General features: G+C 35.6%; 2 protein-coding genes across 6 annotated transcripts; one reads left to right on the forward strand and one right to left on the reverse strand.

The window, feature by feature from the left end:
* Nucleotides 1-1,010: 1,010 nt before the first annotated feature.
* Nucleotides 1,011-8,342, reverse strand: LOC115716625 (uncharacterized). Of its 5 annotated transcripts, none has more exons than XM_030645461.2 (6): nucleotides 8,029-8,290; nucleotides 7,126-7,737; nucleotides 4,464-5,379; nucleotides 2,270-3,620; nucleotides 2,088-2,171; nucleotides 1,011-1,894 (listed from the first exon to the last, which is right to left on the reverse strand). In XM_030645461.2, exons 2-6 carry the CDS (start codon nucleotides 7,733-7,735, stop codon nucleotides 1,142-1,144), a joined length of 3,714 nt encoding a protein of 1,237 aa, XP_030501321.2. In that variant the 5' UTR covers nucleotides 7,736-7,737; nucleotides 8,029-8,290; the 3' UTR covers nucleotides 1,011-1,141. The 5 variants fall into 5 exon arrangements, with proteins under 5 accessions (XP_030501321.2, XP_060971289.1, XP_030501322.2 ...); XM_061115306.1 differs by having other exon boundaries at nucleotides 1,011-1,867; nucleotides 8,029-8,287; XM_030645462.2 differs by having other exon boundaries at nucleotides 1,011-1,867; nucleotides 7,126-8,342.
* Nucleotides 8,343-10,008: 1,666 nt separating this feature from the next.
* On the forward strand, nucleotides 10,009-15,439 carry LOC115716549 (probable plastid-lipid-associated protein 14, chloroplastic). Its single transcript, XM_030645361.2, has 14 exons — nucleotides 10,009-10,323; nucleotides 10,788-11,122; nucleotides 11,209-11,252; nucleotides 11,333-11,411; nucleotides 11,502-11,618; nucleotides 11,701-11,883; nucleotides 11,998-12,084; nucleotides 12,765-12,871; nucleotides 12,957-13,044; nucleotides 13,195-13,275; nucleotides 13,363-13,439; nucleotides 13,888-14,023; nucleotides 14,345-14,407; nucleotides 14,694-15,439. The coding sequence occupies exons 2-14, from the start codon at nucleotides 10,799-10,801 to the stop codon at nucleotides 15,342-15,344; spliced, it is 2,037 nt and encodes a 678-aa protein (XP_030501221.2). The 5' UTR covers nucleotides 10,009-10,323; nucleotides 10,788-10,798; the 3' UTR covers nucleotides 15,345-15,439.
* The last annotated feature ends 469 nt before the right edge of the window (nucleotides 15,440-15,908 follow it).

The following is a 15,908-nucleotide window of genomic DNA, read 5'->3' on the forward strand; positions in this document are numbered from 1 at the left end:
CTATACAACGGTGTACCAACACCTCCTTACTGAAATTAAGCAATCTTTTTTATTAGAGTAATTGAAGTTGACTAAAATTCAAATGAATCTTGACTATATTCATAATCCTATTATTACTGGGAACTTTTGAACTATAAATTACTTTTCTATTAGAAAATGCATATAAAGAAATATATGGATGTCGATCTTTTTCTTCCTAACAATAATCTACAATTGCCTTATCAGATTTTTTTCATAATCTTCTTTTCAAAAAATATTTTTTTTCATCAATATTAAAATATATTTTACTTATATATTATGTATTTTTTGAGAATACGAAAAAGAAAAAAGAACAGAGAAAAAAAAAAGTCAAAAATATACATTTTTGGGAGTGCATGTGTGGGAATCATGGGATCAAATCCCAGGTGAGTAACAAGAAATATATTTATAAAGACGCTTTTGATAATACAACGACTTTCTGAAACAATTCTAAATAGAATTTTCCATTTACTTCAACGAAACCAAAAAAACAACCAAATACTTACTATGAGAAATACTTGGGCCATAAATTTCAGAAGTTTCTAACGTAAACCAAGCCATTCTATCCTAAAATAAAATCATAATTTATGTAACAAACCAATAAAAAATTCCAATGAATTCACCAACACCAGCCAGCTATATATAGTCGATACAAAAAATAACAGCACTAAGACACAGAAAGAAAAGGGCTATTTCAGAGATGAACCAAGCAAACTATCAAGAGATGGAAATATAGCAAGAAAAACAAAACCCTCCACACCCAACTTTCAAAAAAGAAAAGAGAAAAAAAACAGTTAAACACTCACAAAGACAAAAACACTCACATGGTTCTTGAAAGAAAGAAAGAAAAAACACAAACACAGCAAAAAATCACTCAAACAAAGAAAACACACACACACACAAAACATGCAAAGAAGAAGACAAAGCAACAAAGCGAAAGATATCAAGAAAGAAAGCACGGACAACACAGCAAAACACAACTACAATGGGAATTCAAAAAAAGGCACATATGATATAGTTTTATTTCCTTTGCTGAAAAGGGGAAGGCAACAAGATATGAAATGGCAAAACTAGCTTACCAAGAGGGCAATTAAAAAAGAACATGATGGATAAAGAAATTGTCTCAATGTGTACTTTCAGGAGAATGATGTATCCGACTTAAATTTACCGACTCAGACTCATTTGACCCAGACATCACAGCCTCACAATCCTTTGGGGATGTTTCGCCTGGAACAGACACAGGACCACTCATCCCATCACCCAAAGTCATACCTTCCTCTTCATTCTCAACAGATTGGCCATTGTTGGCCCTGCTGCTATCTTCATCTATGTGTTCACCCTCAACCGATACTGATGCGGCAGGCAGTGATGCATTGTCAGGTGACAAGGCTCCATCTGCTGCTGCTGCTGCTATTTCTGCAGTTGAATCCTCAGGAGGAATCACCTTCTGCTCAGAGGAAGATATCTCCTCTGTCTTAACTTCCTTGAAGATGGCCTGTGGCTCCTCTGTATTCTCTTGACCATCCTCTTCCGTGGGCACTTCCAACTTTGGAGAAATGAGAGGATTGTGATTCTGCATCTCGCAAGTAGGAGGTGAAACAACAGGTTCCGATTTCACCTCAGACACAACAGGCATAACAGGTTCAGCATTCTCCACATCCATCTTCGAATTCGAAGCATCTGCCATTTCTGTATCTAGAGTTGGAACCAAGTCCTTCACCATTTCTACATCAGTATGGACCTCTAGCTTCTGAGATTCTGATTCTGATACAACATTCAATGTTCTCTTGGACAAAAATGGTACACCTATTGCTTCCGTTCTTTGCTTCTTGTAAAGATCCATAGCCCTCTGCAAGACATGAACAACATCAACCAACTGCGCAAATCAGAACAGAAACAGTAATTTTTTATTGAAAACTTCATTCCCTAGAGATACTGAATATCTTCTCATGTTTTAAGTTCAGATAACAATTCATGATCAAGGCTGAAAGAAATGCGGCCTATATTAAAAAGCATACGAAAAGTACTATACAATATCAAATTCAACCCAATCATCCATCATAGTTTACCTGAAAGACAGATTTCTTCACGCAAGGAAAATGAGAACTCTGCAATGTATTAGCAGACGATTTCACTTCGGCTCTCAAATGGTCCTGTAACATAAGAACAGAGGCAGCCACTACAATCATTAGTTAGCCTGATCTAGTAAAAATTAAAGATAGACAATAGATTGTGTGAATAAAACTCATACCTTTGACATTATACGGACAGTAGTCTCTTCATCAGTCATTGTACTTTGATCAATATTTAGTAAGCTCATACACTGGCTATATAATTCTGGACGTGCAAGTTCTACAGAAATATCAAGCTTGGAGAGATAGTAACGGCTTAAACAATAAACATTATCCTTCGTAGATTTAGAAGGACCAAGTTTCTTCTCACGGATAACCTTAGTAGATTCTTCTGCAGAAGAGGTTGCACCAGATCTTGTTTCAGAAAATTTTCCCAGAATCCCATCACCACGATTATCTTCCTGATTAGACATCTGACCAATCTGAACGGCCAAACCATCATCCACTGTGGCCTCATCTTTGTGAGATGGGGAACGCAAGTCTCTTTTTGTATCTCCGTTTTGTCCTTTCCACACGTCCACACTGGATTCCCTTGCCCGGCTATTCATTGGATGCCTGTTTTGGTCCCACTCAGCTGCCGCATATAAGTGAGGTTCATCTCGGAAAACACCATTGTTATCCCACCCATGCAAATGAGACGGCCCCGAACCATCCATCATATTTTGCCAACCAAGTGGACGCATGGGACTGGAAAATCTGTCAGCATCAGGGATATGATATGGAATCCCAGCATGGTTAATTTCCAATGAAGGTCTAACACCAAAAAGTGGACCAGGAAATTGTGTCATCATCCCTTGGAAACCTGCATGAGGTGGCCCAGGTTGAAAAGGCATAAAGCCATTTGGTAGTGGTGAATTCCAGTTTGTCACACCCCTCCATGCATTATTATGCCCTCTTCCCATGTTGAGATCACCCCTCCGATAACGAGCATTAGAATTCATCCTGCCATCATCTTCATGTGAGCCCATAAAAGGGCTGTCAACTCCAGCCCTGAAGGCAGAGTGTGAAGGAATTAAAGATGAGTTGCCCTGATTAGGCCTATTGTAAAAGTTGGAATCATTAGGAGACGATTCATCTGCCAAAGGCTTCTCTGATGGTAAGTCCCGACTATGTCTATCATCAGAAGCACCAAAATCTCTATTATCAATAGAAGCAGTGTTTCTCCTCCCTGTTTCTTCAATGTCAAGACTCCGCCTAGCACCCGATCTATTAATGTACCTACGGTCAATACTTGAAGATGAAGGAGATCTTTCTATCAAACCCAAGGGTGAAGCTTTAGAGCTAGAAGACTTCTCATTTGACACTTCTCCCAACAGAGTGTCATCCAATTTAGTGGATTTCTCCATGGATCTGTATTTAGGGCCTTTTTCTAGTCCAGTAGAAAAACCAGATACATCTTTAGAAGGAAATCCTTTGGACCTGTAGTCTGTCAATGACTCCCTGTACTTCAAATCATCAGAATTTAGATGCCTGTGATAAGAAAATTGATGAAAAGTTACTACGGGTCCGAATGAGTGCTTCATGAAAGAATAATGAAAATTTATCCTCCTTAAAACATTAGACACTAATACAACTAAAAATCACATAAGAAAGAATTCAAGATAAAAGGCTGGGGTGCCAATAAGTGAAGAATCCAGAACTAAGTAACATAGTAAATATCCCTTGTTTCATTAGCCACAATCAAGACAATCATTAAACTTGATCCTACCATAAAGTTAGATCTAATGAAATAACCATTTACATCTTGGTAAAGACATTTCTCCAAGTATATACAAATATAAGGTAGAAAGTGCAAAATCGGTCCTCTAACATATGATCTGTATGCATTTACAGAATACAAATATACAAGGATTAGTGACACAAAATGGTGATAAAAACCAAACCACAGCTTTAAATATAATTTTTTACAAAGAAAACTTATATATCAATTGATCCATAAGAACCTACTAGTTACTGTTCTAAGAATGATTATCCAGATGCTGCCATTAAAATATACTAATATTTCTGGAGAAGGCAATTCAATAAGAGAGAAGGCCCTTAAATGTTGAACGATTTTAGCATAACAAAATTTAAGGCCTTTACTATTCATCAACTAAAATAGTAATGATACAGAAACTGCACTGTCTCTTAAAATAATGGATCCGTTGAAGAAGAAGGGCTGTTCTATAATTATTCAATTCAAATAGTCTGACAGCCTCTGTATTAAAATAACTTGGATTGTTAACTCTTTCATAAGGAACTTGTATTCAATTACCAAATATTATCACAACTTTACAATACACCAATGTTAAAAGAAAAAAGAGAGAGAAGTACCTATACTCATCAACACCAACACGTGGACTGGAGCTGGGGGATTTCCTCCGCTTTTCATTGCTTGTCACAGGGTCTACCAGAGTTTGCCGTGAATGAGATCTTCCCTTATTAGCATCTGAATCTAATCGATCACCACTTAAAGCCTTCTTTTCCAGATCAGAGTAACGAGCTTTACTACCTCTAGATGGAAAATCACTGATATCATCACGGTCATCAGGAGATCTTTTCTTTGCCCTGGTGCTATCTTTGTATCTAGAAGCTCGGTCATCAAGATGTGAGCTAACATAGTCCCGATCAAAATCATGGTCATGATCTCGATCATAGTCCCTGTCTCGATCACGCTCACGGTCTCTCTCACGTTCTCGTTCCCGATCCCGATCCCGGTTGCGTTCTCGGTCACGGTCCCCATCTCGATCTCGATCACGGTCCCAATCCCAATCATGATCACGATCATAATCACGATCGCGACCACGGTCACGATCATGCTCACGATGTCGGTCACGATCTCTAACAGTTAATTCACGATGACGATCACGATCCCGATCATTCTCTTTAGATTTCTTATTTTGCATTTCTGCACTGTCCTTTTCATCCTTAACATGCTTATCTTCAGATCTGCTGCTAAGATGATCTTTTGCAGGACGCTCATCCTTTGGCCTATCATCACGATGCTTGCTGTCTCTATCAATAATTTCTTCTCGATACTTGTCTTTGTATCTCTCATCCTTGCGCTTCTCATCTCTTTGTTTTCCATCCTTGCCAGTATCCTCCCTGGAAGATAATCTTCTATTGTTGAACTCTCCTATATCATCTTGATGCTTCTCATAATCAATAGAAGAATCTCGTTTTTTCCTCATTCTTCTTTCAAGCAGGTTATCTGGTTCAGGACTTCCCAAATCACCCTGAGCATCCAAATCTGCAACACCACATTGTTGTTAGTTACATATATAAATACACACATCTACATATCTACAGCTACAACTGTCATATACAGCAAAGGAGATCTCTTTTAATTTTTCCCCATTGCAAAAGACACGTTAGCCATAGAAGCAAGTTATTTAACTTCTACTTAGCACCAATCAAACATAAGAACTAAAAAAAGTCCATTAAAATAACAACAGGTTAAAGAATTAAAGAGGATTTAGGCACATGATTTTGTCAATTCAAGACCTCAAGGGGAAAGAAAAGAGCCATATGTAGGAACGACATCATTATAGACATGGACCTAAATTGTAATCAAATATATTTATTAAAAAAAAAAACCAAACAAGAAAATTCCCAGAAAAGAATATACGGTCTTCCAATTTATAGGGAGGACTTTAAGGGAACAATAACAATACTAACAAGGCAATCATAAATAAGCAGAATCTTCATATACAGGGCTAGAGTAGACATCTCCTAAATGCAAACCCTACTGAAGCACATTTCTTTTTTAAAGAAGCTTAAGGAAACACCATCACATACAATAAAAGGATAATGAACCTATGGAAATATAGAAAAGACCTGTTTAGACTGTACTAGAATAGAAGAAAACTAATAGCCACCTCAGCTCCAAAGTGAACTTGTGAAAATACAGCGAGAGCCTAATTTGTAATTAAATTTAATTTTATATTGCCAAAATATGTCCACTTCAATAAAATTAGGAAAATAAAAAGAGAAATATCTAAAGAAAATATGGGTTTTCATTTCTGTAATAATGTTGGTGTATATAATCAGTTCATTGACTACTCAAGACTTCCAATATTAAAGAGTAACATGCGTACGTGAATTCCATTAAAACCGACACATCTCGTACAGTAATAAAATGAGAACGTTTGGATCAGAGTTGATAACACCGGAACAAAAACATATAAAAAAACAGTTGATCATGTAAACAAGGAACTCAATGTCAGTTCTTCTACTAAATTAACATGATACCATCCATAACAGCTTTACAAAATAAATTTCAGCACATAATTTTTTTCAAAAGTATTTTTTTTATTTAAGTTTATAAACCATACAGTATTGATAAATACAGTGCACAAATTTTCTTTTTCATCCTTAATATTAGGTTGTCACCATAACAAGAACCTTAACTACTCAAAAACTTAGTTATAACTTAATACATTAACAAAAAAAGGCATAGAACTATAGCATGTACCTTAGTTTACATTCTAATATTCTTGGTTTCAAACTTCTTATTGTCAGAAATTCCATGTGCTCATTTTGAATTCTCCTTTCACATGGAATCCAACATTTAAGGTATAAGTGTTAGAGAATGTAGGTGATGTAAAAACAAGCAATAAGTCAAGAAAGCTACTTATCAAGCGGGGACAGAGAGAGAGACTCCAAGCATAAAATAAATTAGGTTGAAAATAAACAATAATCTCAGTAGGAAATCTCAATATAAGATAGCATCACCACTAGATATTTAAAACCAAGCATAAAATTCTCACTCCCACTAGTAATTCAAAAAAAAAGTTAAGAAATTAATACATGAGTAAAAATATTCTACCAAGCATTAAAATTTGCAACATAATATTCATGGGGGGAATTTCATAGCAAACAAAACTTCAAATCAAATTGTTTCCCCCTAATCTCTTTATTCTATGCTAGCCATATTCTCTATGAGCAAAAAAATTATAGCACAGAGACAAACATATAAACCATTTAGTTACCTTACCAGTATTTTCGATTACTTGCTTCACTACCGGACGATGTTCATCGCCACCAACAGATTTCTCACTACGTCCTTCTTTAGTTTTTCTTTCCCTGTCCTTCTCCTTCTCTCTATCTCTCTCCGTCCCACCATCCTTACCCTCCTTCCGACTAGAATCTCTATCCCTATGCCTTCCCTCACCCTTCCCACCACTACTACCCTTCTTCAACTCCTCAATCTCTTCATACATTCCCATATTTTCATCTTTTCTCTTACTCTTCGTATCACCTGATGCTTTCGACGACTTCTTGGAGCCCTCACCACTGCCTCTGTGATCATCATCACCACCATTCCACCTATCAGTTGCTCTTTCATCAGCCCTATCCTTGCGCCTCTTTGACGAACTGTACTCATCCGAATAGTCCCCGTTTCCTGAAGCACTATACAAGTCCTTTCCATCCTTCGATTCAAGCTTCCGTTTTTCACTCGATATTAAATCTTTCGAAACCCTAACTCCACCACTCTCTTCTTTCCCCTTCCGATCCTTGAAGCTCAAATCCTTCTCCGAATCCGAATACTCCTTCAACTCCTTCGAACTATGCTTACTTGACTTATGCTTCGAACTCCTCGGCATCACTAAGGAAGAAGAAAAACTCAAAAGACGCTAATATCGAGCCCCAAACAGTAACGAGTATCCCCAAAACTCAAATACAAATAAAACTACTCACTTTATTCAAAACCTAATTTGAAATCTTTTTCAAACAAGAAGTAAAGCCGCCATATCCAATACAACAAACCCTAATTTCAACACCCGGGCGATACTTAGCCAGACGAATCTAGATAACGGCAAAACCCTAATTCAAACGCAATGGTAGTACTCACCGCAATACTTGTTTAAACCATAACCGAAGAGCAGGAAGAACTAACCGGAGGGAGACAGTCGCCGGCGGCCGGAACAGGAGAAATGGATCGAAAATGGTGATGCAGAAATGAGATTTGGGGGTATGGTAGGGACAAAAATGGAATAACAAAAAATGTTGAGAGAGAGAGAGAGCGTGAGAGTGTGTGTGGGAGCAGAGAAAGAACACTTTTTAGACTATGATATTTAGATTTGGGACATTTGGTGAGATAAGTAATTGAAATTTAGTTTGACGAAATTGCCCCTCCCTAAGCAGTTTTAAGGCAAATTAAGAAAGAAAACTAAATTCACGTCGCCAAGAGCAATAACTATGTGACACTTCAGCCTAAAGCGTCAAAACGACGGTGGATTGGGATTGAAAGAGGAGCTGCCCTGATTCGGACCAAACCCATCAGATTCGTCCCACCTTTGTAGTGGGGTCCATCTGGAGTAAGCGCACGTTTTAAATATCTATCTATTGGGCTTGCCTCTAACTTGAATTGGGCCACGGCCCTAGCCCAATCCCTCGTCGTGGCCCAATCGTTCGAACTATATTTCCATAAATACCTAAAAAGGACAAAAAAAATATTAAAAAATGCATCTACAAATTCTATTTTCCAGACTAGTTAGGATTTTTATCCCTAAACTTTGACGTACATTAGATTATATTCTTGAAATCTTTTAGGTCATTAAAAATTTCTCTTAAACTATTGAGATTATTATATTCAAGGAAATCTAATCAATTTCGTGCAATTTTACTAACGTGGTGATTGTCTATGTATCAAATCGTATTCTCTGAACTTTGATATGTACTAAAATGTATCTCTATATACCAAATTGTGCCCCTAAACATACATATACGTCACGCGTTTATTAATAAAATTAGAAGAAAATTTTTAAATTCAACAACTTCAATAGTTCGAAATAATTTTTAAAGGTTTTGAAAGATATGATTAGGTACATATCAATGTTCTAAGGTAAAAATTCTAACCAGCATTTTCTTAATATTTGTGTGGATTTAAATTTTATTTACAAAAATAACGACACTAGATTTTACATTGTTTTCAAAATATTATTGTTGCCGCATTTCTAGCATTGTGTTACATTGCTACAATATGGAAATAATGTTATTATTATAAAAATGTATTGAAAATGGGTAAAATAAATTATAAAAATATATATTCAAAAAAATTAGGTAAGTCGTGCACTTTTTAAAGGGGTGTTTCGGTAGACTTCTATTGGATTCTACATTTATAAGAGTTTTTTAGTCTATTTTTTTCATAATCGCATATATTGTAGTTATTTATGATCACTTGTAAATTTTTAAAAAATTTTGAATAATTTACAATACCGAAGAAAAAATTAAATATTTTGTTTCACGCTGGACTATTTTCCTTGTACGCCTGGTAAGTAATTATTTAAACTTTATTTTTGACATTGTAAACTATTTGAAATTTTCTAAGAATTTATAAATTATCTTAAATAGCTACAACATATGCGATCATGAAAAAAAAAATAGACTAAAAGACTTTCGAAAATGTCAAAATAGATAAAAAGTCTATCAAAGTCAAAACCAGCATTTAGGGTCTACTACATAAATTTTTAATATATATATCACTTAAAAGAGATGCATTGATGAACCATTTACCTGTTTTGGCATTCAAAAAAAATTAGTCATTTTTTTATATTCATGTATATTATAGTTATTTAAGATATTTTACAAAATTTTAAAGAAATTTGAAATAATTTACAATATAGAAAGCAATCTTCAAATAGTCTATTTCATACACATGTAAAATAAAATAGTCACGCACCCAATTTAGTTTGAATCATATTTTCGATATGTTAATTTTTTAAAACTTTATAAGATGTTTTAAATAACCATAATGTATATGACTATATAAATATTTAACTAAAAAATTATTTTAAATACCAAAATAAATAAAAATGCATCAAATGAAAATCTTTTTAAATTGTAAAATTTTCCTATACTTGAGATAGTTTATGTAACTATAATGAAACAAGAACATACACACCGTTTGATTCCGATTGTTGGGGTTGGATTTCATCATATACTTGGCCTCATCGAGAAGTGCCACGTGGAGTTTGAAACATGAGAAGTGGGGCCGGGAGTGAAAAATGATGGTGGATTTGGAAGAGAGATATTTGAGGAGGCGGACGTGGACGCGCGGGGAACCCATGGCGAAACGTTTTCACTCTTTTCTTCCACGCAACACTCACAAGCACCCATCCATTTCCACGTTCATCTCTCTATATATATCTCTGTAACTCTAATTATCTCTGTAGCTGAGCCTGAGTTTTTGGTAAGTTCTCCAGTTTTTGATTCTTTTTTCAAAACAAAAAGAAGGAATTGATTAGTTGACCGTTTGGTTGTTTAGAAATTTAATGAAAATTGGAGGGAAAGGTTTAATTGTGATTCTAATTCAGTAGTTTTCGGTAGCTGGAATCATTTTTTTTTATGCAAAATAATGGTTTTTGACAAATGTTTTCCCCTAATTTTCATGGGGATCAAGTGGAGGATCGGGTTTCTTTTTTTTGCATATAGAAAGAAGTTGAATTAATTTTCAGCTCGAAAGATTAGAGCCTTAATGTTGTGTTTGTTTGAAGAGGAATTAGCAAGATTAATGAGTTCCAGCTTTTAATTGTTGTATTAATTTTGTTAGATCAATTGGACTGTGAACTTGAATTACTTAGGTGATCATATTTTAATGAGTAATTTTGGAAAATTAATGATGTATATTTATGGTTAATATTTTTCTTTATGCAGGGCTTTGATCAATGGCGTTATCTAGAATTAGTACATTTCCAAGTCTGGAAAGCTCTGAATTTTGTTATGGTAATCGAAATTTGTTGACAAGACTCAATAGGCCTAGTCCTATGTTATTCATTAGGAAAAATGATAGTTTAGCATTCTTAGGAGGAGTGCGGTGTACATTGTCAAGAAAAGATGTGACTTCCGTGAGATCAGAGGGAAATGGTGAGAGTGCTTTATCTGTTTCTATTGAACAAGAAGAAGAAGAAGAAGAACGGGGGCATGTTGTGAGGTTCAAGATATCTGATTTTAAGATTATCAACCATATCAGTGTCGGCCTTGGTGCACGGGTATGATGTTTATTTTGTAAATGGGTTTGTTATGTGAACAGAATTATATACAGAAGTTTATTGATTTGAGCTTTTCTCTTTTGTAGGCGGATGAAGTAGTTTTTGAAGCCATAGTGAAGAATCCTAGTAGGTAAGCCAATCTACCTTTTACTTTGGTTATCACATTTCCTATGAGATTTGAGCTTAATTCATATTTTACTCGAATTGTAGCCCGTTGTATGGTTCAAGAGTTGTTCTCCGACGTCTTATTAGTGCTCAAGCTCAGCGTAGAGGTAAAAGAGCAATAGAGGTCAGTAGAATTTGTACTAAACTTTTTGTTGTGGTTGTGGCACCTTTATTGTCGAGATGTTCTAATAACTATTGTTGTTTTTGTATCTAGGTTCTGAAGAGGTTAGTTCGTCGTAGACTTTTATACCATTCATATTCAATGCAAGTCCATGGTTACATCTCTTCAATCACGAGTAGTGGTCGTGGCTCATTCACCTTAGTCCACGGGGTAGGTCATTTACTGTTAAACATGTATTCAAAGATTCATTAGAAGGAAACCTGTGAATCTATTGTTTCCTGTTGTATTGCAGTATCAGGGAAGTTTTTCTTTAAGACATTGGCTTCAACAATCAGATTGGCTTCCAACTTTAGAAGCTACTCTTGCATTGGATGATGAATATGTTAGGAGGGTAGGAGATGACAAAATTGGAGGATCTGCAGTTTCTCGGCAGTTGCGAATTATTAGGATATTGATGAGAGATCTTTTAATTGGAGTATGTATTCTTTCAGTTGGAAAGCCTGGTATATGCTCTCTTTTCATGGACGAATTGTTGAAGTTATGGATGTGTGTCTTTCTTTAATATTTGTTCTATTTCTTTTCCCTTCAGGTGAATTACTTGCACAGCCATGGACTCGCCCATACAGAATTGAAGCTGGAAAATGTGCACATATGCCCAGTGGATAGACATATTAAAGTAAGCACCAGATTTTTACTGTCAAATTGAAGAGTGCATTTTCGTCCATGCTTGTCATCTTTTCAATCAATGAATTACCAACACCCAGCAAAATTTCAGCTGTTTTTTTTTTCAACTATTGTGGAGCTTTTTTCAACACTTGTCTTTAAACCTTTTTTATCAAAAGGAACAGAATTGTCTGCTACCTTAGGGTGGGGAACAAGAGATATACGGGGTACCACAAAAATAAAGAAATAAAATTAGAAAGATTGGTGGATACGTGAGTATGCTAATTTTAAATTTAAGGGGAAGCTTCGAATGAAACAACAATTTCAAAAAGCATGCCACTCAAGAGCCATGATAGTTTGAATTCTGATGAATTGTAGAGCCCTTCCATGGAGAGTGACAGTTTTCCTAAATGTTTCAAATTCAACAAGCACAAAGTGTTATAATAATTTATCTAATGTGAAACCATTGGTGCTTATGAAATCTACAATTTATATTTAGTTCGGCCACGTGACAGCTCAGCTAATTTAACATTGTATGCACTTTCTACAAAGGTTATTAGTTTCATAGTAAGTTGCACCAGAGGAACTATGGATTCTGATACTTTAATACTATGAAATGACATTGGCTATTCTCTTTTCTCCCCATCCCCTTCTCTTCTTGCCTCCTTTATCACTTCAGGTTTTTACTTTCAGGTAGGGATACTAGGTAATGCCGCTGACTTTTATGAGGAAGGTCCAAACAGTGGTGCTCCAGACAACAATATAAAGAGGCGACAAATGATGATTGCTTTCGACATGAGGTACTCATTAAAGTGCACAATATGTTTCAATTGGACATTTAGAGAACATAGTTTTAACATTTTTTTTTCTCTTTGTGTTGCACAGATGTGTTGGATTCATGATGGCAAAAATGGTGCTGCGGGAACTCATGGACCCTTTAGTATTCACAAAGTTCAAGTCTTTCCTCACAAAGGTATATGACTCAGCTAGTTTTCTTGTGCAAGCTGTTTATTTTCTCACTTATCAAAAAGCTAATTGAATCTAAGGGACATAATTTTGTTCCCTATGTAAGACGTTCATTGTTTGAAGTGATCATAATCCTAAGTTCTGTTGATAAACGCAGGGAAATGATCCATCATGCCTACGTGAATTCTTATTGCAATTGCTTAACAGGAATTCCTCTTTTGGAAATGCTGGCCTACAAGTAAGCATGTGTGCTAATAAACACTTACTCTGCTTTAAATGCTCGTCCTCAGATTTATATGTATAAGTTTCTGTTTCTGTCTGGCAGATGCTTGATAGGAACTGGGGTGCTGGTTGGAACCTTCTGTCGTTATTGCTTGCAACTGAGCCTTCTAATAGAATAAGGTGTGCTGCTTATATATAGATGCAGAAAACTGCACTTGAATGTAGGAGTAGAAAAAGTTTATTACTAATGTACCTGATCCCCGATCCTATCAAAACTCCACAGTTAAGTGTGTACTAGGATGGCTGACCTCCTAGGTAGCCATCATGTTGCACCCTTAAGAAAGAAAAACAAATTATTACTTAAAAGTTGAACATTTAATATCCTAACATAAGATAGTTAAAAATTCAAGTTAAAAATTCTTCCAAACAATTTATTCACTTGCACACAATAATGTTATAATGCCCAAATTTCATGTGTATCTATATTTTTTATGAATGTAACATCAGATTATTTAAGTTTACAAATTACATATTAAAATTTAGTGTATTGGAAAAGGATATTAGGTTTAATTTTATAGCAATAATTATTAGTTAATGCATATAGTAACGTTCAAATAATGTTTCACAGTTGTTTAGATGCTCTTAGACACCCATTTCTATGTGGGCCTAGATGGAAGGTTGTCCCATCCATGAATATTATCAGGTGGGGTCTTGGTTCTACTGCAGTGCGAATTTCTGAGGAGTACATCTACGGCCACCCTCAGGTATGTCGGTTTGTTACTTTTCTACAATTTGGTTGTGTTTATTTGTAAAATGTGTTGACTCTTGAGAGCCACGTTTGCTGTCCCTCATCATATCCTACACTGAATTAGAATGTCTATCCTACACAGTATTTCCATTGTCCAATCAATGGGGCAGTGATTTTAGTTTTCTACTTAAAAAACTCATACCACTTGTCAAAAAAATTGTGGGGAATTTTATGATAATTTCCTTTTAAAGTAGATTTATATTACTATATTACCACCCAATTGGGACTAATAGATGCACTAACTTCATTTTGTTCCATTTAATTTTTCTTACAACAGCGCAGAAGACTAGCCCATTTTATTGAACTAATGGAGATGCTGAATCCTCATCCAAAGCCAAAGGTAGACTTCATTTGCGTTTTCCCATCTCTCTTTTGTATTACCATTCTTTCACATGATGAGCCCATAGACTCTAGTGCTAGTTAGTTTTTGACTTATAACAAATACGATAGATAAATGTTAACAAATAACCAGGCATAGCAATTTAGTCCAACTCTTTGTGCAAGCCATGCAATGCACTAATGCTGAATAGCATTTTTTTGCACAGAAAAAGTTACTTTTTATCTTACTAAACTTAAGTTGCTGACTTGTGAGTAAACCTAAATCATATTTGATTCCAATTTTGCAGAATTGGCTGGAGTTTCTGCCAGGAAAGTGGCGTTTATTGTACTGTACTGGTAAGCACATAGGTCTGACCTTCCGGCAACCCCCAGCGCGAGTTCTTGTTGGTAACGTGAACCTAACAATATCGAGAACATCAAAGACAAAGACAGCCTTTTCGCTTGCCTCTGAGATTGACTTCACAGTCATGCTCGGTCAGAATTGGCCCCATGACAAGACTGGTGTAAATGGGAAAATGCAAGTGAATTCACTTTGTAGATTAACAGCAGGTAAGCGGCTGTATATCAAGGAAGAGGATACAACAACAGGAAAGTTCTCCTGGAGTCCAAATACCCATGATTCCGTAGCTCAGAAACTCTCCGGTAGGAAATGGAGAAAAGCTGTTCCGTTCAAGGAGTTGCCAACAAGCCTTCCGGTGGCCAAGCTTGTTTCAAATGACATTGATGTGACGTTGAATCTTGGTGATCCGTTGAAGAAAGACGTCGCCACTGCTGGAAATGTAGTTCAAGAAATTCGGTTACAAATCCCACCTGAAATGTTTGATTTAACAAAGCTAGTTTGTGGGACATATGTGGATTCGAGGCTTCTAGTGGTGAGGGGAGTGAATGGTTCAGCTCTGTTGTTCACAAGATCTTGTATTGATGAAAACTTGAGATGATTTGTTGATATTTAGATCTCTGTGTATTCTTTTGATGTAAGTTGTGTAAGTAATTGTTTATAATTTAGAAAATGAAAATGGTGAACTTTTTTCCACTTAAGGCCTTGCTCTTTTCTTCGTCAACTTTGATATTATTAACATTCCTTAACAATACCACCACCGATATGACATTCTCCATTTTATTAGAGATATAAAATAGAGCAACGTTAGGTGGTGTGCAGCATTCGCTATGATACTTAAGATATTATACTTTATAAGTGTGTTAGGCATGATGTTTAACATCTATCTATATACTAGGTGAATGTTACGTGGCGAGTCACGTATTGTTAGTTTTAATGAAGGTTTTAATTTTTTTTTAAAATTTTTGTAAGTAGAGTGATATGATTATTTAAGGTTTCTCTTTCTTTACATTGTAAATTTTTGAAATTTGAGGCCCCACAAAGCTAATTGATCTTTTTAAAACTTTAATAAACAGTTTTATACATGTTGGCACTTGGTACCAAACTATAAATGCTTTTAATCAAATCTTTATCAGTCAAATTTTGCGACATGACATTTTAAAAT

This window comes from Cannabis sativa, chromosome 5, assembly GCF_029168945.1.
Source record: "Cannabis sativa cultivar Pink pepper isolate KNU-18-1 chromosome 5, ASM2916894v1, whole genome shotgun sequence".
Lineage (NCBI taxonomy): Eukaryota > Viridiplantae > Streptophyta > Magnoliopsida > Rosales > Cannabaceae > Cannabis > Cannabis sativa.

Bases quoted from the DNA above. Each gene is read 5' to 3' on its own strand.
- LOC115716625 (XM_030645461.2), bottom strand. From the start codon at position 7,735: ATGCCGAGGAGTTCGAAGCATAAGTCAAGTAAGCATAGTTCGAAGGAG. The intron at 5,380-7,125 runs GTAAGGTAACTA...GTGGTGTTGCAG, and splicing joins GCAAGTAATCGAAAATACTG to ATTTGGATGCTCAGGGTGAT. The intron at 2,172-2,269 runs GTATGAGTTTTA...CTTATGTTACAG, and splicing joins CTGTCCGTATAATGTCAAAG to GACCATTTGAGAGCCGAAGT.
- LOC115716549 (XM_030645361.2), top strand. From the start codon at position 10,799: ATGGCGTTATCTAGAATTAGTACATTTCCAAGTCTGGAAAGCTCTGAA. The intron at 13,045-13,194 runs GTATATGACTCA...TGATAAACGCAG, and splicing joins TCAAGTCTTTCCTCACAAAG to GGAAATGATCCATCATGCCT. The intron at 14,024-14,344 runs GTATGTCGGTTT...TTCTTACAACAG, and splicing joins ACATCTACGGCCACCCTCAG to CGCAGAAGACTAGCCCATTT.